This window comes from Giraffa tippelskirchi, chromosome 11 (assembly GCF_054371585.1).
Source record: "Giraffa tippelskirchi isolate mGirTip1 chromosome 11, T2T-mGirTip1v1.2.pri, whole genome shotgun sequence".
NCBI classification, from domain to species: Eukaryota; Metazoa; Chordata; class Mammalia; order Artiodactyla; family Giraffidae; genus Giraffa; species Giraffa tippelskirchi.
In genome coordinates this window covers 126,476,931-126,497,679 of record NC_137285.1, presented here as the reverse complement: position 1 = coordinate 126,497,679, position 20,749 = coordinate 126,476,931, and the positions used below count along the sequence as shown (strand labels likewise).

Here is a 20,749-nt window from a genome sequence, read left to right as displayed (position 1 = left end):
AGCATTGAGCAGTTACTACATACCAAGCACCTTTGCAGGCAAACTTATGACCCACATAATTCTTTCAACAACCCTACAGGATAGGTATTATTCTGCCCTTTTAATCTGAGCCTCCCAGAGGCATAGGGAGAATAAGTAACTTCCAGACTGCCAACTAGGAAGGATTTGAGTCAGTATTTGAATCCAAGCATCCGGCTCTAGAAAACAATATTCTTCACTACTGTGGTACACATGGTAGAAACTCAAAAGAAAAAAAAAAAATCTTTTAAACAGATGATAGTGTAGAACAGAGGTGAGCACAATATTTGTGGAATAAAAATGATAGGGACAAAAAGGAAAGCAATTGACAAGTGACGAAATGGAGGCACACAGAGGTTCAAGATGTGTCCAGAGACATAGATAGCCCAATCTTCTCACTGTGAAGTCAAGAACCAAAAACCAGAACATTTGCTTTTCCCAAAGACATCTTAGTTACACTCAGAACCAGCCTTATAAGTCTTCCTATCATACCATATTAAGGAAATAATTATGTGCTTTTGAGAATTTGTAAAACCATATTCAGAGAGAGTCTGGTACTTCAAGACAAGTTGGAGAAAGAAGTACACCAGAGTCTAATGCAGTATTTGGTACACAACAGAAATTTAATATCTAATGAAATTTTTCCATTTTGTAACAGATTTTATGTTTACTTCTAAGTGCCAACTTATTTTTATTTTTTTATATAGTATCTAAAACGCACTGTATATTTTACTAGTTTATTAAAAAGTATTGATAAGAACCTTTTCTTGAAAATACAAGGTAAGAATAGTGAACAGTAATTTTTAGTAATTTTCAGGTAGTTTTAAAACATCCCAAATTTGTGAAAAAATGCAGTTAATGTACAACTAAGAAATTCTGCAATTCTAGTGTTCCCATCTAATAATTAGATTGATTTCTTCCTGTAGAAATACATGAATATTATACATAAACCAGTCACTCCAGAGCACCAGGAAAACTGTTTTTTATTTTTATTACTTATATTAAATACCTTCCATATAGGATAAGCTCCATTCATGAAAACAAACCTGAAATACCTACATCATATACATAAAGGTGGACACAATTCACCTCCTCCCTTCATCATGTCTCCACGTCCTTAGAGCAGTTTTGTTTTCTCAGTTGGATACCCTGTGTCTGTGTGAGTGGGGTGAAGGAAAGGGAGCCAGCGCCGAAGACTGTGGGGAGGGGAGGGGGGTGGGGGGCGGACAGGGCAGCTTGTGAATTTTTGTTTTACTGTTTAACTTTATTAAAAAAGAAAAAAAATTAAGAGAATAAAATGTTTTGACCCTTTCTGGCAAAAATAAAAATAAAAAAAATAAAAAATAAAAAGAGTATTGATAAGATAACCTTTTCTTGAAAATACAAGGTAAGAATAGTGAACAGTAATTTTTAGTAATTTTCAGGTAGTTTTAAAACATCCAAATTTGTGAAAATCCCAGTTAATGGGATTACATCCCAGTTAATGTACAACTAAGAAATTCTGCAATTCTAGTGTTCCCATCTAATAATTAGATTGATTTCTTCCTGTAGAAATACATGAATATTATACATAAACCAGTCACTCCAGAGCACCAGGACAACTGTTTTTTATTTTATTACTTATATTAAATACCTTCCATGTAGGATAAGCTCCATTTATGAAAACAAACCTGAAATACCTACATCATATACATGATGGGACCAACTCTAATCCATAATGAGTACAGTCCTGTCAAATATCCTAGACCTTAAATGAGCACCCCACAACTTACCTGCCTAGGTAGCTTTGTGATCTATTTATTTTCAAAATGAAAAATTAGAAAGTCTTCCTCATGTTGTTGCTTCTCATATATACCCTGATAGTAACATTTTAGTGGATGAAAGCCCTGCCAGTTTTCTCAATCACGTTATTCATTTAGGTGGGCAAATTTTAAAACACAGCTTTTTCATACTCCTAAATTATTTTCATGTTGTATTTTTTTTTAAAGTTTAGTTTTCCTGTATTAGCTCTTATACAAAAAAAGACTGGAATTGTGACAGGTAAAATTTCAGATCCTCTGAAAGACATAATTAGGTTGAAGGAAACAAGACATATAAATTGCTAATCTCATATTTAACATAAATCAAAGGAACTACTTTATAAATATCTGTTGAATAAACGGATTACTCAGTTAATTTCTTCCACTTTTGCACTTGCAACTATTTACTTTTGACATAGGCTAACATGGACACATGAATTACTTGTAGTCCAGTAAAGCCCTCAGTCAAAAAAATACAGTCATGTTGAAAGAGGACCAAGTTTTTCTAGAAAAAAAAAAAGACTATAAAAGTCTGATTTCCATTCTTACTCATTTGTATCTTCTCTTTTTTCTTACCCAGGAATCTACTGAAAAAAGCCAAAGGTAGCCACCACCTTCAGCTTCCCCATTTTCCCTACTATTTTCAAAAACGTCTGAGGGAATCTTGTAAGACATTTAACAACCATGGTAGGGAAAAGAGCCAATGGATCAACAAACAGATTCATCAGTACTGGGTTCTAATGCTCAGCTTTCTCAGCTTCTCAACCAATAAACGCACTTAACTCCAGTTTTTGGTAACTAGTAAAAGCAGTGGCCACAGGACTGGAAAAGGTCAGTTTTCATTTCAATCCCAAAGAAAGGCAATGCCAAAGAATGCTCGAACTACCACACAATTGCACTCATCTCACACGCTAGTGAAGTAATGCTCAAAATTCTCCAAGCCAGGCTTCAGCAATACGTGAATCGTGAACTTCCAGATGTTCAAGCTGGTTTTAGAAAAGGCAGAGGAACCAGAGATCAAATTGCCAATATCCTCTGGATCATCGAAAAAGCAAGAGAGTTCCAGAAAAACATCTATTTCTGCTTCATTGACTATGCCAAAGCCTTTGACTGTGTGGATCACAATAAACTGTGGAAAATTCTGAAAGAGATGGGAATACCAGACCATCTGACCTGTCTCTTGAGAAACCTGTATGCAGGTCAGGAAGCAACAGTTAGAACTGGATATGGAACAACAGACTGGTTCCAAATAGGAAAAGGAGTACATCAAGGCTGTATATTGTCACCCTGTTTATTTAACTTATATGCAGAGTACATCATGAGAAACGCTGGGCTGGAAGAAACACAAGCTGGAATCAAGATTGCTGGGAGAAATATCAATAACCTCAGATATGCGGATGACACCACCCTTATGGCAGAAAGGGAAGAAGAACTAAAGAGCCTCTTGATGAAAGTGAAACAGGAGAGTGAAAAACTTGGCTTAAAGCTCAACATTCAGAAAACTATCATGGCATCTGGTCCCATCACTTCATGGCAAATAGATGGGGAAACAGTGGAAACAGTGGCTGACTATTTTTCTGGGCTCCAAAATCACTGCAAATGGTGACCGCAGTCATGAAATTAAAAGACGCTTACTCCTTGGAAGTAAAGTTATGACCAACCTAGATGGCATATTAAAAAGCAGAGACATTACTTTGCCAACAAAGGTCCGTCTAGTCAAGGCTATAGTTTTTCCAGTAGTCTTGTATGGATGTGAGAGTTGGACGGTGAAGAAAGCTGAGTGCCAAAGAATTGATGCTTTTGAACTGTGGTGTTGGAGAAGACTCTCGAGAGTCCCTTGGACTGCAAGGAGATCCAACCAGTCCATCCTAAAGGAGATCAGTCCTGGGTGTTCATTGGAAGGACTGATGTTAAAGCTGAAACTTCAATACTTAAGCCACCTCATGAGAAGAGTTGACTCAATGGAAAAGACCCTAATGCTAGGAAGGGTTGGGGGCAGGAGGAGAAGGGGACGACAGAGGATGAGATGGCTGGATGGCATGGCTTTGGGTGGACTCCGGGAGTTGGTGATGGACAGGGAGGCCTGGCGTGCTGTGATTCATGGGGTCACAAAGAGTCGGACACGACTGAGCAACTGAACTGAAATGACGTCTATGGCAGTCAGCATAAATAAAATTTCTGACAACAGAAAACCCATGATTACCAGATGATTGCTGTTTTAGAAACTTGAAGAGGTAAAGAAAGACTTCTTAAGTGAGATATTCAAAAAAGGATAAGCATGGTAAGTACCCAGGGACAAAACAGGAAGACTGATCACTCAAATTACAGAGGGACATTCCAAAGTTTCACTAACACACACTATAAAAGAGGACAAGAGGATGGAGCCTGAGACCACAGCCTGCGAAGTGAAGTAAGTTTAAAATACAGTCTTTCCCACGTTTTACTTCTAGCCTAAAATCCCCAAAGTTGTAGGGATAATGTCTCAAAGCCCAGAGATAAGTTTAAGAAACAAATTCTCAGAACACCAAGCCAAGCAGAGTGAAACTCCTCATGGGAGTCACAGGATCTGGTCACGTCTCTGCCACTAACAGGAAGAGCAGGGCACTCAAATCATATTTGGTAAATTAATACTCTTTTACTGACTCCTTTAGGATGGAAATAAATGGAGGGACCAAGTCTCTAGCCAGGGGAATAGTTAAATCTCTGAGGGCTTCATATTTTGCATCTATAAAATTCTATGATTCAAAATTCATGCTTTGATCTTCAAATAAGATGGAAAACAAGGTAGTTGTTGTTTAGATGCTAAATTGTGTCCAACCGACCCCATGGACTGTATAGCCCACCAGGCTCCCCTGTCTATGGGACTTCCCAGGCAAGAACACTGGCGTGAGTTGCCATTTCCTCCTCCAGAGGATGTTCCCCACCCAGGGATCAAACCCACATCTCCTGCATTGCAGGCAGATTCTTTACTGCTGAGCCACCAGGGAAGCCAGAAAACAAGGTCAGGTAATATTAAACCAAAAAGGTATAACAAATATGTTTTTGAAAAAAATCCCAATGTCAAGTTTCCCTTCTCCATTTGCTCCTCTACATATATAATCTAAGAACGCAACTCCTAAAATACAAGACATTTAAAAAAACTTTCACTGAGACATTACTGATGCCATTAAACCTGAAAGTATAAAGCCCAAACTATTTCAACCCCCCTCTTAATATAGATCTGTCTTTAGTTTTTCTAAATAACCCCTAGTTTGTACCTGCACTCCTTAGAGCACATTAAAAATGACAAGTTTTTCTTTTTCCTCAATCAGTGATATGTCTACTGATGAAAATACACATATTATCAAAAATACACATTTGGAAACTATGAAAACCTAATATTTTTCTTAATTTTATTACTCATTCAGGCCCAGCTTACTAGTTTCAATTCTGCTCTTGCTCTATTTCCAGTCAGTTTCACTTCTGAATTTTCTGCCACAAAGCTAAGAATTGTGACCCAGTAGATAAATTTTAACGTTAACACTGAATAACAACATAGCTTTTCCTTTCAAAGGAAAATTAAACATTCTCACCAAAAAAAAAAAAAAAATTAAAACCTTAAAATCCTAATGGCATTTTATCACATAAAAATAATGATTTGGGGATCTGGTATTTTGTTTCTGAAGCTTCCTCACAGTTTTGTTTACAAGAAGCAAAGCAGTTCAAAAATTGCCATCATTTTCTTGTACAGCTATATAACACAACTATATACTTGTTTCTGAATCACAAGGAAGGAGCTCAACAAATTTCTGTGGAAGGAATAAAAATTCATAACATTGCACAGGGCATATGTTCCCAGTAAGATACAGCTTTCTCTCTGCCTTCAGTGGCCTTGTCAAGGAAAAAGATCTTTTGAACACATAATAAAAAGATGATTAAATCAGACAGACAAAAGATATCTAATAAACAGAAACATCAAGGGAAAATAAATATATCACATAGCAGCTAAATTAAGCTTCTAGCATTTTTGCTTTTAGCAAAATTTTGTGCTTCTAGCCTTTTTTCTTGAATGTGTTTCAATCCCATTTCCTTCCTTTCTTTAGGCTGTTAAATTCTTCAAAGGAATGATTCATATACAAATAAAATTTTAAAATAAAAAATATACTGAGCTCCTACTATGTAATCAGCACAGTGCTGTGTACAGATGCTGTGGGAAATAAAATAAAAAGCATGATTATATCAAACCCTGAGATAACTTCAAGCTTCTGTTTTTTACCAGAACCCTGCAAAGAACAGGTATCTATGGTAAGTGGGAATCAAAGACCTAACCTGAAGTCCCTGTGGTGTGACTCTGAGAAGGCTACCCAGACTGTAGTTTCCTCATCTGTAAAAGGAAGTGGTTACTGGTAGGACTCTCCCATGCAGAAGAATTCCAAATAATTTATGCAGATACTCTGCCCTCAAGGAGGGGCAGCATCACTTCCCACTCCTAAAGTGTGGACTGGATATAGTGACTTCCTCCCAAAGAGGAGAGTATGGAGGAATGAGTGGGAAGAGTAATCTTACAGAGGAGAAACCTGACAAAAAACAGCCTCAATGGTGATGACAAAGGTTAACATCAGTAGTGATAAGTCATGTTAATAGTATGTACATTTGATACAATAAGATGAAAATGGCACTTTACCTATCCAGGCTTTCTCCCCAAAACCCATAATCCCAATCTAATCATGAGAAAAAAAACACACCCAATTCCCATAGAAAGGTATCCTACAAAATACCTCAGAAGTATGCAAAACTATCAAGGTCATCAAAAAGAAGTCTGAGGAACTGTTACAGCCAAGGGGAGACTAAATACAATGTGGTGTGCACGATGAGATCTTGAAAAAGTGTATCAGGTAAACACTAAAGATCCATCAACAGATGAATGGATAAACAAAATGCAGTATTTAAACACAATGGAACACTATTCAGCCCTAAAAGAAATGAAATTCTGATACGTGCTACAACATGGATGAATATTGAAAACATTATGTTGAATGAAATAAAAAAAGCAAATATTGTATAATTCCCTTATATGAAGAACATAGAATAAGCAAATTCATAGAGAAAGAAAGTGGAACAGAGCTTACCAGGAGCTGGGGGAAGGAAGAATGGAGAGTTCTTTAAAGAATACAGTTTCTGTCTGAGATGACGAAAAATTCCAGAAATGGATAGTAGTGATGTTTGCACATTGAGGATGTACTTAATGCCATTGAATTACACTTAAAAATGCTTACAACAGATAATTTTATATTATGTATATCTTACAACAATTTCCTTTTGGGATCTTTTTTATGTGGACCACTTTCTTATTATAAACTTTTATTTATTTTTAATTGGAGGATAATTGCTTTACAATATTGTGTTGGTTTCTGCCATATATCCACATGAATCAGTCATAAGTATATATGTGTCCCCTCTCTTTTGTACCTCCTTCCCACCTTCCCCACATCTTACCCCTCTAGGTTGTCATCACAGGGCACCGGGTTTGAGCTCCCTGTGTCATACAGAAAATTTCCATTGGCTATCTAATTTTGCATATGGTAACATATATGGTTCAATGCTACTCTCTCATTTTGTTCCCCCCTCTCCTTTCCCCATTATGTCCTGATGTGGACCATTTGTAAAGTCTTTTATTGAATTTGTTACAACACTGCTTTGTTATATATTTTGGTTTTTTGGTCTCAAGTCACGTTGGATCTTAGCTCTGCAACCAGGGATGGAACCCTGCTTTGGAAGGCGAAGTCGTAATCAACAGACTGCCAGAGAAGTACCTTCAGCCAGGGAAATCCCAACACAATTTTTAAATGAAAGAAATTTGATAAAATAAAGGCCTTAGTTAATAATAACATATCAATATTGGTTCTCCAATTGTAAGAAATGTACCATATTAATGAAAGATGTTAAGAACAGAGGAAAATGGGTATACAGTATGAAACCTTCTGTACTATCCTCAATTTGTCCGTAAATCTAAAATTGTTCTAAAAAATAAAATCTATTTTTAAAAATTCAAGGGAGCACTGATATATAATAGCTATATATATATAATATATATATAATTATATATAATATATAACTAATAATAATATATAACAGCACTAATATACCCCACACTTCCTTCCAAAAAATGACAAGAAAAATGCTCTTTAAATGAATGAAAAAACACAAATAAGTAATCAGAAAAATTAATGCCAGGGACATAAACAAGCAAGTCACAAAAGAAATTAAAATGCTACAGAGATCTATGCAAAAATATTGAAGCTCAGACTCCCCTGGTGAACCAGTGGTTAAAGAATTCCCCTGCCAATGCAGAAGACACAGATTGGATACCTGGTCCAGGATGATTTCACATGCCTCTGAGCAACTAAGCCCGTGCACCACAACTACTGAGCCCATGCGCCACAACGACTGAAGCCTGTGAACCCTAGAGCCCCTGCTCCACAAAAGAGAAGCCACCGCAATGAGAAGTCTGTGCACCACAACTAGAGAGTTGCTGCACCTGCTGCAACTAGAGAAGGCCTGTGTGCAGCAATGAAGACTCAGCACAGCCAAAAATAAATAAATAAAAAATTTAGAAAAAAATAGTGAAACTCATAGGGTTGTGTAAGGATAAATGAGTTCACTGTCCCCTTCTCCTCCTGCCCTCAATCTCTTTTGAGGGCAGGAGGAGAAGGGGGACAACAGAGGATGAGATGGTTCGATGGCATCACCGACACAATGGACATGGGTTTGGATGGACTCCGGGAGTTGGTGATGGACAGGGAGGCCTGGTGTGCTGCGGTTCATGGGCTTGCAAAGAGTCGGACACAACTAAGCGACTGAACTGAACTGATGTATATACGGGTGGTATATATGTGCATATTTATATGTGTAAGTGTGTGTATACATATTCTTTGACTGAATGATTTCAAAGATACCTGTATATGGATAGTCACTGCAACAATGTAACACAGAATAACTGGAAACAGACCAAAAATCTATTAATGGGGGTTAAACGAACATTGTCAGTCACTTAGTCAACTCTTTAAGATCCCAAGGACTACAAACCACCAGGCTCCTCTGTCCATAGGATTCTCCAGGCAAGAATACTGGAGTGAGTTGCCATTTCCTTCTCCAGGGGATCTTCCTGACCCAGGGGATCGAAAACCTCATCTCCTGCATTATAAGGCTGATTCTTTACCACTGAGCCACCTGGGAAGCCCCTAAACAAACATAACTAAACATTATTATACAAAAATGTGGTAAATGTAGGTAAACTGACTATGACAACTGTCTAAGAAAAGTAATAATGAATTGTAAAGTTATTTTAATGGAAGGGATTAAACTAGGTTAGGACCATACCTATATGCAAAACTACGTGTTTATGTATGTAGTGACCCTAAAAGGGTCACTATGTATGTGTATGTGCTTAGTTGCTCAGTTGTGTCCAACTCTTTGTGACCCCATGGACTGCAGCCCACCAGGCTCCTCTGTCCATGGGATTCTCCAGGCAAGAATACTGGAGTGGGCTGCCACGCCCTCCTCCAGGGGATCGTCCCAACCCAGGGATCAAACCCAGGTCTTCTGCACTGCAGGCAGATTCTTTACCATCTGAGCTAGCAGGGAAGCCCTAAACAATCACTAAAGAGCCTCCCCAGCTCTAAGTATCTGAGAAATGTAGTTAGGTTATACCCAAAGGAGGAAGCCTTTGGGGAGGAAAGAAACTCTCTCAAACTTGTAAGGACATAATAAATATCTCTCTCACAAAACACAAACTTTTATTTCAAAATGCCTAAACCTAAGGTGTGAAGGAAGTTATTCTTCAGATGAGCTTATTCACTAGTTAATTACAAACCTCAACCAAAAATTAAAAAGAAAAAACAAGTCTTCAAAATGCATGACTAGTTCATGCTTAAATTACAGGTAAAGTAAGATCATAAAGAAGCAAAAGAAGAAAAATTAAGTAGCAGTCCCATCTGACACAATTAAGTAGCTATTATGCACTGTAGTTAGTACTCATACATATAAAGGTTGAGGATTTATGCAGAGTTAACTAGATTTTTTTTTTTAAGAAAAGTGTATTAAAATAAAAATATTAGTTAGGTCTTATAGTTTTGTGTGCTTTCTTTGAGCCAAAACAAAATAAATCTTTTTCTGGAGGCAGACTGGGGGTAGGGGGAGTCCAACACTTTGGGAACTAATATACAGTAAACTAATATTTTAAACAATATAGCCACTAGAATCAATGGTACTTAAGGATGACTGAGATGAGATAAATCAGTAAGTAATAGAAGGGATACACTCTCCGTTCAGTTCAGTTGCTCAGTGGTGTCCGATTCTTTGTGACCCCACGGACTGCAGCATGCCAGGCCTCCCTGGCCATCACCAACTCCCGGAGTTTACTCAAACTCATGACCATTGATTGAGTCGGTGATGCCATCCAACCATCTCATCCTCTGTCGTACCCTTCTCCTCCTGCCTTCAATCATTCCCAGCATCAGGGATCACATGGACTATACAGTCCATGGAAATCTCTAGGCCAGAATGCTGGAGTGGGTAGCCTTTCCCTTCTCCAGGGGATCTTCCCAACCCAGGGATCAAACCCAGGTCTCCTGAATTGCAGGCAGATTCTTTACAGCTGAGCCACAAGGGAAGCCCGGGATACTCTCTATCCTAAAACAAAAATATATCCTAGAACTGTAGTTTTCAACCAGAAGAAATTTTGCTCCCTATGAGACATTTGACAACATCTAAAGACAATTTTTGATTGTCAGGCCTGAGATGGTCCTGCTGGTATATTGTGGGTAGTGGCCACAGAGGTGACAAAATACTTTACAGACCCACCAACCAACCCAAATGTCAACAGTACTGAGGTTGAAAAACTCTGCCTCAGAAACAGGCTGGGGGTAGTGGGGAGAAACCACTGAATGTGTGCTTGGAAATAATCAATTTTATCATGAAAATCTTAAATTAACAGGATCTTTTTTATGTTTAAAAATACTGACATCTTATCAAATAGCATGTAATCTATTAAAACGACACAATTTTCCAAGTGTTATTTAAAACAAAGTTAACTGGATTTCCAATTTATCTAAAGCTTTGAAATTCTGCAAAAGCCACAGGCAAAAAAAACAATAATATTAAAAAAGGTTTTTACATATACACATGTTCTCTGACTCTCACAAACAATATTGAGCAAAAGAATAATACCTTTTTGTGTGATTCCATTTATACACAGTTTCAAGAACAGGCAAAAACTTTTCTCTTATACATCAGAACAGTAGTTCCTCTGGAGAGAAAGGTAGACATGGGAGAGGACGTGAGGGAGACTTCTGGGATGGTAAGAATTTTGTATTTCTTAATCTGGGTAGCACTTACATAACTTTGTTTTGTGACAATTCATCAAGCTATGTACTAATAACTGGTACACTTGACTGTATACCGATAATATTTTTTTTTAAATGTTTACTTTTTTTAAATGTTATATATTTATGTCCTAAAATCTTAAGCATTTTGACCCAGAAAGCAAAATTAATGTCAAGAGCAAAAGTAAAAGTGCTTTTGCTGTATAGGCTGCCTTCCAAGAATTCAAGAAGGATGACACCCCCACAAAGCTGTAAATACCATACTCAGTGATCATACAGCATTCAGCCGTACACTTAAGCCACTATATATCCCTTGGCACAAACCTAAAACTGGACAAATGCTTACAAATGCAGTTGGATTTATTCCATGGACAGTTTGTTTGGATTATTTCCTCCAACGTTAAACTGGGAACTGTTATCAGAGAACAGGCTCTATGAAAACAAATGATGCTTTCTCTTTCCTAATCCCACAGTTTCCCAAAGCTCTCCCAAACTAAACCCCTCTTGGCTCCTCCTTCAGGATTTCTGCGCCCATTACTGCCTCTCCCAGTATCCACTCTCACAGTCCACCAACACACACACACACACACACACACACACACACACACACGAAAATTCACATTAATGCTCATTCCAGAGGCTAGTCTCCTTCTCCCCTAGACTTTCACTCTCCCCCAGAAACCTTGTAAATACAATCCAAACTTCACTAACCTTTCTCCACAAACTCCCTTCCCAACAGCACCACAAAACCAGAGCCCATGCTCTCCCAGTATCTTAAATCCTCTCTCCCACCGCACAAAAAGCCCTTGCTTCTGCAAACAACTCAGCTCCATGGCCACCGCTGTAGCTCGGATCTCCACCTTTCTTGCCCTTTAGCAGCCCCCACATCCCCACATTTTCCTGTATTCAAATCCAGCCCATTTCCCATCCACCCTCTGCCCCCAACCTCTGTTCTCTTCTCTCTGACTCTTTCCTAAGACAGGGATGGGAAGTTGGAGGAAGGGTGTGGAGGAAAGGACTCTGTCCCTCGTGAAGACAGTGGAGAAAAGACCGCTCAAGTCTGCAGCACCTCAACCACGTGCAGGGGCTACAGTCAAAGGCTAGATTCTGAAAGCCAGCCTCACCCCTTACTAACTGCAAGGCTCTGGCCTGGCGATTGTACATATTTAAGCCTCTGTCTCCAGAATTACAAAATGGAGCTAATAAAAAATAGCCACATCCCAGAGTTGGAAGATTGAATCAACTCCCAGCCAGCTGAGCACTTGGCACAAACCCAACATGGTAGACTCTCAACAACTGGCTATTTTTCTTAGGTCCTCTTTGTGGGCGGGGAAGATGAAAGATACTTTCGTTCAGTCTCTTAAATGCCAAACTTCCTGCAAAGTCTCTTCCTGGGGGATAGCAAGAAGGCAGGGGAAAGGAAAGAAGTACTCTGCAGATAAATCTGTGATACAGAGTTTTGTCAGGTCCCCAAACTCGGTGTCCTCTCTTTATTATTTGCTTACGGTGTGGATACAAGTTGGATCCAAGAAGCTCTGTACGCCTTGCTAAAGGATGGGGAAGACGTGAATATGTACTGTACATCAAATGTTCTTTCTTCCAGTTACTCTTTTGAAGGAATGTAGCAGCACCCCTCAAATTGCTAAAGTGCCTTCTTTGAGGGGTCGGAGACTAGGAAGGAAACCCGAAGTCCCAAAGGATTTTTCTTGAGAAGTTTATAGGAGTACTTCATAATAAGGAGAGATTAAAAGCAAATGCGGGAAACCTCATTTCTGCCGCAGCAGAGAGCACCAATCGGTTTGTCAGCAAGTGAATGAGTTAAAAATGAAAAAGCGCTTTCCCCATCTCTCCAGGGACACCAGGGCTTCCCCGGGTCCCTTCCCAAGAGGGATAAAGCGGAGGGTCTGCGCCAGGGAATCCCCAGCTCCCTATGAGGGGAGAGGCGGGGCCCGGGGAGTTTCAGTGGGTCCCTTCCCATCTCTTCCCAACCCATCTCCTGTAACGGGATGTCTCCTGGGACTCGAAGATCCCCCAGAGATTCGGCCATCCCTGGATCCCTCCCCTCTCAAGACCTCTGGACAGCCCTCCTCAGTCCTCGGAGTTCTCCCCGGCCAATTGTCCCGGTCTCCCGGCTGGCACTGGGTCAGCCCGCGGCCCACGGAGATCCCTCACGGGCCTCCTCCCGGCCCCTCCAGAGCGCCGCGAGCCCGCGGGGTTACCTGCTGAGACGGCAGCTCCACATGCAGGGCCCGCGCGGCAGAACCTGGAGGCAGCGCAGCGGCCGGGCCCGTAGGCGGCGGGGGGAGTGGGCCCCCGACCGACGCCGAAGAGTTCATCTTGACCCAGGGGCCGCCAAGCGGCGGGATCGACGCTCCTCCAGCATCCGCCACAACCGCCGAGTCACGACCCGCCGAGACCCTGCAGCCCAGAAACCAACCAGCCTAGAGGCACGACCGTTCTACCCCACCTCCAGCCGCCGCCGCTGGCTAAGGAAGAGCCATATTACCGCAGTGCAAGCCCCACCACCCGCTGAGACCTGGCTTGCCCATTGGTTCAGCTTGCAAGGGGACGGGACCAAACGACAAAAAGAGGACGCGCTATTGGGCAGAAGATTTGTCCGTCGCCGGCAGAAATAGGGGGCGGAGGGACCCAGGGATGGCCTAAATTGCGTCTGTCAAACGGGTGAAACCTGGGGCGTTGCTTCTATTTTCTCCAGTTTAATTGGCTCTTTCACTACCATAGGGCGGGGTCTCCTGGAGGAGCCTCAGGGACCATTGCTCGAGGTCGCCGTCAGTTGTCAGTAAAGGAAAAGAGGGGCGGAGTCCGACTAGGTAGACCGGCGCCTGGGCTCCGGTGTCACGTGCAGGAGGCAGGAGAGTCACCTGATTAGAGAGAGTCAGTTTGGGGAGCCACTTCCGCCCTAACCTAGTTGCCATGGTAACCGGCCTCCCTTGGAGGGCAGGGACCCATTCGGCGCTAGCTGGGGCGCGATGGTCTGTCCGTCTGTAGTTGCAGATTCCCTGAACAGTCTTTTCCTAGGGACTTCCGTCAATGTGTGAGGATTGAAAAGGAATACTTTATGGTTCGGCAAAAAGCCACCACGCAGGATGCCCTGGGACCAGAAACTTGTCGGGCCAGCTCCACCCACGACCAATTCCATCCCATAAGTCCCCGCCCCTCCGCATACTCCACTAACTGGTAGGATGAGCCAGGCACTCAGGATGCTGTTGCACTTCTATGAGTGGGTTATGCTTTCCCTGGAAAGCCTTTGCTGTGTTCTTTGCTCCTCCTAACTAATACTTACTTAGCCATCAAATTTCATCTTGTGTTGGGATCCCAAAAGGCTTCTCAGACTCACTCTGGGACCCTGCGTTAGAAAACTTGCCTCCGCCACATTCCTGATTATTCTATTGCATTCAATTGTATTTTAGTAAGTATGTAACACACTTGGACGTCACACATACCCTTCCCGCAAACACACACTGTTAATTTCTCAAGCGAAAGAACCTTCTCTGATTCATTTCTGGATTCCCAGTTCCTCGCAGAGAATCAGGACAGGTATTTTTGAAGCGAAGGCACAATTTAAATGGCACCTCTTCCGTGAAGACCTCCTTGGATTATAATGATAGCATCCATAGAATTGCTTCTATAATAAATATCGAGTCATTCTTCAGAATAATGATCTTTTACCTCCTTTGCGAATTTCTCCACCACCCTGACTGATACAGCAGAAAGAACAGAGTATTTTAGGCTCAGACACAACAGGATTCAGAAACTTTTAGAATCCTGGCTCTTCCAGCTGTATGTTCCTAGGTAAGCCAGTTCCCCTTCTCAACTTTAGTTTTCCCATTTGTAAAATAGTAACAAGGTTGCTTTGAGGAGTAAATAAGCCATTGTAGACATAGTGCCCAGTGTGGGACCTAGCATATAATAATTGCACTAAAAATATTTAATAAGATAAGCATGCTATCTTTCAAGGGTATTTTGGGGGGATGTTCATATTGTTTTATTTCCTTTTTAACAACTATAGAATGTATGGTAATGTTGCCTGAAGATACTTTGGATCTGATCCCAGAGATGGCTAAGATATATGTCACACTGGCTCCTGTTCATGGCTAGAGCCTAGAGTATGCAGTCAGGTGTTAGTTGAGAAGGTAGTAACTGAGAAATCCCAAATCTCATCAGGTTCCACCATCTGCTGGAATTTCATAGAAGACATTTGTCTGTTTCCAAGCTATATTAGTTTCCTGAAGCTGATGTATCAAATTACTACAAACTGGGTAGCTGAAAACGACAGAAAGTTATTCTTTCACAGTTCTAGAAGCCAGAAGCCCCAAATCAAGGGGCTTAATGCTGGGTCTAAGCAGGGAATGTGGGAGCCAGAGAAGACACTCATTTCACAGGTGAGATGACATTTAACCTGGGTATTGGAGAACCAATAAGACTTGACAAGCGGGGAGGGAAGAAAGGATGTTTCAGCAGAGAGCGCAGGAGTGATTTTCCACAAGCCTTTACTCTGCATGAGGCATATTACTGGATTCCGGAAATACAGAACTGAAGTAAATAACCCTTCACAGACTTTTCCACCTACATGCCACAAACCCTAGGAGAGCTGGCACTCACCCCTAGGGACATGGCAGAAAATTGAAATAGCCTGCTGAGTATGTGTTCAATAAATGTTGCCTATCATTACTTTTATGTGGACTATTTCATTCTGAAGACTCTTGTATTATTTTGGGTCTTACTCCATAATATGTTGTACTTGTTTCAACATTAAAATATTTTTACTCACTTAGAATCGAGTTATTATAATATTTATACAGTGTTATTTATAGTGTTATATACTAGAGAAACAAGTATTCAAGTATAAGGAGCATGAATTTAAAAGGTGGCCAAATACAGTATACATGCTATGGTTGAAGAAACATCAAGGTCAAGTGGTAATGGACTAACAGGCTCTACAGGGGCTGGGGCAAGGTCAGAGCAGGCTTAACAAAGGTCTTAAAGGTTGATTAGAAGATTGATAGGTAAACAACAGACGGTTAGAGCCATTTGGTTCAGGAATGGCTCCTGTTTTAACAACTAACTAGTACCATGTTGGGTTCTAAAATCAAAATGTCAGTTTGTAGAACCAAAAAGCCAAACTTGTCCCAATACACTTTGCATCCTCTTCCTCCACCTTCTTCACTCTCCAGATCTCCTGGGTGTGATGTATTAGGTAAACAAGTGCAAGACAGAGCAGATTGGTATTTCTATGTCTTGAATCTAATTAAATTAAATCTATCCCCTTCCTTTCAACAGAGTCCTCTGTCTTCCATTTACTTACTTATTTAGTCAAGGACCAAACCTTTACCAGGTGTCCAGCCTTGTTACTACATTGACAGAAACCATGCAAATAGAATCCCTGACTGCAGGGAGTTTACAGATAATTTCAGCACAAAATGGCAAGTGCAATCATTGAGATGATAAAGTATAATGGAAACACAGAAGAGGACATTGCTAACTGCGATGTGTTGTGCAGGAAGGCTTTCTAGAGGAGAAAGAGTATTCTAGGCAGAAGGAACAGCATGAGCAAAGGCACTGAGGCAGAAGACACAGCATTTGCATAGTCAAACACGGCGGAAGCCAAAGCTGCCTGGAGGAGCAACAGCCTAGAAAAGGAAGGTGGGGCAGGTGAAAAGAACCTGACCACCAGGCTAAAGAACTTGAGTTTAACCTTAGGCAACAGGAAGTTGTTTAGAAAGATCCTAAGGCAGCCTTGGAGATGCAGCTTTGAAAGGGCAGGACTAGAAGAGCAAGACTCTTGCAAAAAGTCAGGGGAGAATTGTAAAACAAAGAGGCCATTCCCCAAAGAGCCTGTACACACCCAACAAACCTGAAAGGCAAGTTCCGGGCAGGATTTCTCCTCCTTTCTCAACCCCTCAATGTCATTTTCTCCAAAAAGGCTTCCTAGATGTAGGCTAACAATGGCTCCCTCCTCTAGGTTCCCACAGCAGCTGCCTGATCTCTCTTAGTGCCGGTATTCATGTGCCTTGTCATATACTAAGAGTTTATATTTGTCTAGCCCATTCCACCCTGGACTTTTGTTCTTGATTTCATTCTACAACCCCAGCATCCTGACACAGAGGCTTCATCAGCTTCAGTGAGCAAATGACTGACTGAATAAAATCACTGAATGCCTGAATGCTTGAGGAAGTGAATGTTTGGATGACACGGGGCCTCATACCTCCCCCACTGGACACAGCCCCTGAGAGAGGAAATGAGCTTGTCCAAGGTCACTCGAAATTTGTAGCAAAGCTGAGACAAAGACTCAAACCTCTTGCCCCTGAGACTGGAGCTTCTTCCTAGGTTCCAGTGGTTTTCACACTGTCACAGACTATATTTGTACCAACTGAGAGCACATGAGCTGGTGAATTTATAGGCCAGCCCCAGGTGACACACACTGGATCCAAGTGAATCTAACCCAGGGGGCTGATTTAGCCAAAGTCCCCAGAGAAAGCTTTCTTTGGGAAATGACTTTTACAGTGAGGTCTGAAGGATGAGTAGGAGTTAACTGGGCGAAAGAGGCTAGTGAGAGCAAGAGGAGCAATTTGGACAGAAGGAACAGCCTGAAGGAGCTAAAAGGAAGGCCAGGTGGGAGTAGGCAGAGAGAGGCAGCCAGTGTGGAGGAGGAGGAGAACACTTTTGGAAAGAAATTGTTATTTCAAAAATAAAAGAAAATCAAAGACCTCCTTTAATTTCTTTTACAATTTCGTGTTGCTTTTATGTGTAATTTTATATGGCAGAAGTGGCATTATCTTTTAGGTGCTCAGAGTCTCTGGAGTTTTAATCCAGCCTTGATGGCACGGAATGAAGTTGGAGATTCTGGCAGGGGCCAAACCTACCAGGTGTTGTAGCCCCAGCAGAGTCTGACTTTGCTTGAGGCACATAGACTGAAGAATCTAAGCAAGGGGAGTGACATAATCTGATTTACATTTTAGAAAGGCTGCTTTTGCTGCCAGCTCAAGAGCAAATTTGAAAACTGCACAACTCAGATAGGACTGCAACCCAACTGAAACCCAGATTGGGACTTGAACACATCTAATCTCAAGACTTAATGAAGCTCAGGTTCTTTGTGTCTCTATGCAGAAGGAATTCAGGGAGAGACAAAGTGATAGGTAAGAAGTGGATTTATTTAGAGATAAACATTCCATAGACAGAATGCAGTTTGACTCAAAAGGCAAGAGCGGCCCTGGGAGAAGCACTCCCAGGGCATGTGTAGGCCATCTCACAAGTTGAGAAGCCAGAAAATTAGTTATGAAACAGGAGGGGAAGGGGCAGGGCACAACCTTTAAAAGAATGACATAACCCCTGAGGATACAACATAAACTGGTTAGGACTAACTAGGTCCAAGATGGTAGAACATCCAGCTTCCAACAGACCTTGAGCCTCAGTATATATTCATCATAAAGCATCAGCAAACTAAATGACACACCCACAAGTGCCATGACGGTTCCAAGACCAACCACAAAGTTCAAAAAGTGGACAATGGCTCAATTCCTGGAAATCCACATCTCGTCTCCCAAAACAGCTGGAATACTCCCACTCATTAGCCTACGAAATCACCCACTCCTATAAAAGCTGACAAGGGCTTTCCAGGTGACTCAGCGGTAAAGAATCCTGCCTGCCAATGCAGGAAACACAGGTTCGGTCCCTGGGTCAGGAATATCCCCTGGAAGAAGAAATGGCAACCTACTCCAGTATTCTTGCCTGAAAAATCCCATGGACAGAGGAACCTGGTGGGCTACAGACCATGGGATTGTAAAAGAGTTGGACACAACTGAGCATGCACGCCTAAAAACTGACAACCCCATTCCTTGGGGCCTCTCTCACCTTCTGAGATGGCCCACACTCTTGTCTGTGGAGTGTGTTTCTCTCTAAATAATCCACTTCCTACCTATCACTTTGTCTCTCACTGAATTTTCTGCGATGAGACATCAAGAACCTGAACTTCATTAAACCCTGAGACCAGGTGTGTGATCTCAATGAAAAAACCATGGGTTCAAGTCCCAATCTGAGATGCATGGTTTCACCAGGATTCTTTGGCTAAGTGACTGATCAGGATTGGGCCAGAAAAAGTATAGGATGATCCTAGGACCTTTAGCTGTCCCAGAAAGTAAAGAAGTACTCAAAAAAAAAAAAAAAAAAAGATGTCAAAGGGACACAGAAGCCAATTTGAAAGGACTCTGACTGGCTCAATCTGGGGGAACTTGAACATCAAAATGAATGATAGAATGGTCTATAGCCCACTAATAAAAAACAGAGATTCATGAGTTTTTATTGGTATAATAAATGTCTCATTAGGAAAAATGGAGAAGGCAATGGCACCCCACTCCAGTACTCTTGCCTGGAAAATCCCATGGACGGAGGAGCCTGGTAGGCTGCAGACCATGGGGTGACTAAGAGTCAGACATGACTGAGTGACTTCACTTTCACTTTTCCCTTTCATGCATCGGAGAAGGAAACGGCAACCCACTCCAGTGTTCTTGCCTGGAGAATCCCAGGGACGGGGGAGCCTGGTGGGCTGCTTTCTATGGGGTCACACAGAGTCGGACACAACTGAAGCGACTCAGCAGCAGCAGCATTAGGAAAAAGATATTTACATGTTGATGAAATAAAATGTCTATCTTATGGCAAAGTGAAAGTGTTAGTTGCTAGTTGAGCCCACCAGCTCCTCTGTCCGTGGCATTCTCCAGGTAAGGATACTGGAGTGGGTAACCATTCCTTTCTCTGGGGAAATCTTCCCAACCCAGGAAATGAACCTGGGTCTCTCAAATTGCAGGCAGATTCTTTATCATCTGAGCCACCAGGGAAGCCTTTTTTTTTTCTTTCTTTTTTTTTAATAGCAAGACAAGAAAAATTTAAACAAAATGTTCTTTGTCTATGTAGGCCTCCTCCCTCCCCTTTTATTTTTTTTGATGTCTGATCTTATTTATTTGTTACTCCCTCCCTCCCCTTTTTAAAGTGTATTTGGCACTTACATTAATTGTTGTCTCTTTAGGAGATAACAATTCCTCTTAACTTAATCAAGGGTCACAACTCCTTAGAAGATAACCTTTCTTCTCAATCTTGTAAGGGGCCACGATGGCCTGTGAACTTGCTTAGATCTGGATTGTGTAAGCTGTCATAACACATTATTTAATGTATAGCCCTCTGAATTTGACCTCTAATAGATGGAACAGTTCTCAAAGGATTTTAGGAGGCAGTTCCCAGATTATAATCCTATAATCCAATTTATAATTGGATAAAGCCAATCCTTATAACTGGCTGGGATTAAATTTTCCATTTCCTTCTTAGATTGACTGTTCAATTTTTTCATCAATGATAGTCTCAAAGTATGGAAAAAGAGTAACTTTACAGTGTAAAAGCCTGACAGTCCACCTTAATCAAATGATCAAAGTGAGTATCATGAAATTGAAATCATGTACCAGCAGATGGGATGTAGTGAGAAAAACTTATCTTCACTTATGTGATATTTCTGCTAAAAATGGATAATCTGAATCAGTCGTGAAGAAACTTGAGACATAACAA

At 41.2% G+C, this 20,749-nt stretch overlaps 1 protein-coding gene across 5 annotated transcripts in view; it reads right to left on the bottom strand.

The window, feature by feature from the left end:
- UVRAG (UV radiation resistance associated) overlaps positions 1-14,846 on the bottom strand; it is a 311,614-nt gene extending 296,768 nt beyond the window's left edge. For 2 of the 5 annotated variants that reach the window (XM_081543164.1, XM_081543167.1), the window contains exons 1-2: positions 13,399-13,691; positions 11,025-11,103 (exon numbers count right to left, since the gene is read on the bottom strand). In XM_081543164.1, the coding sequence (XP_081399290.1) occupies positions 11,025-11,042 (18 nt within the window). In that variant the 5' untranslated portion in view covers positions 11,043-11,103; positions 13,399-13,691. Of the gene's footprint in view, positions 1-11,024; positions 11,104-13,398; positions 13,692-13,916 lie in introns of those variants that run through there. The other 3 variants (XM_081543165.1, XM_081543163.1, XM_081543166.1) reach the window with 3 other exon arrangements.
- Positions 14,847-20,749: the final 5,903 nt, after the last annotated feature.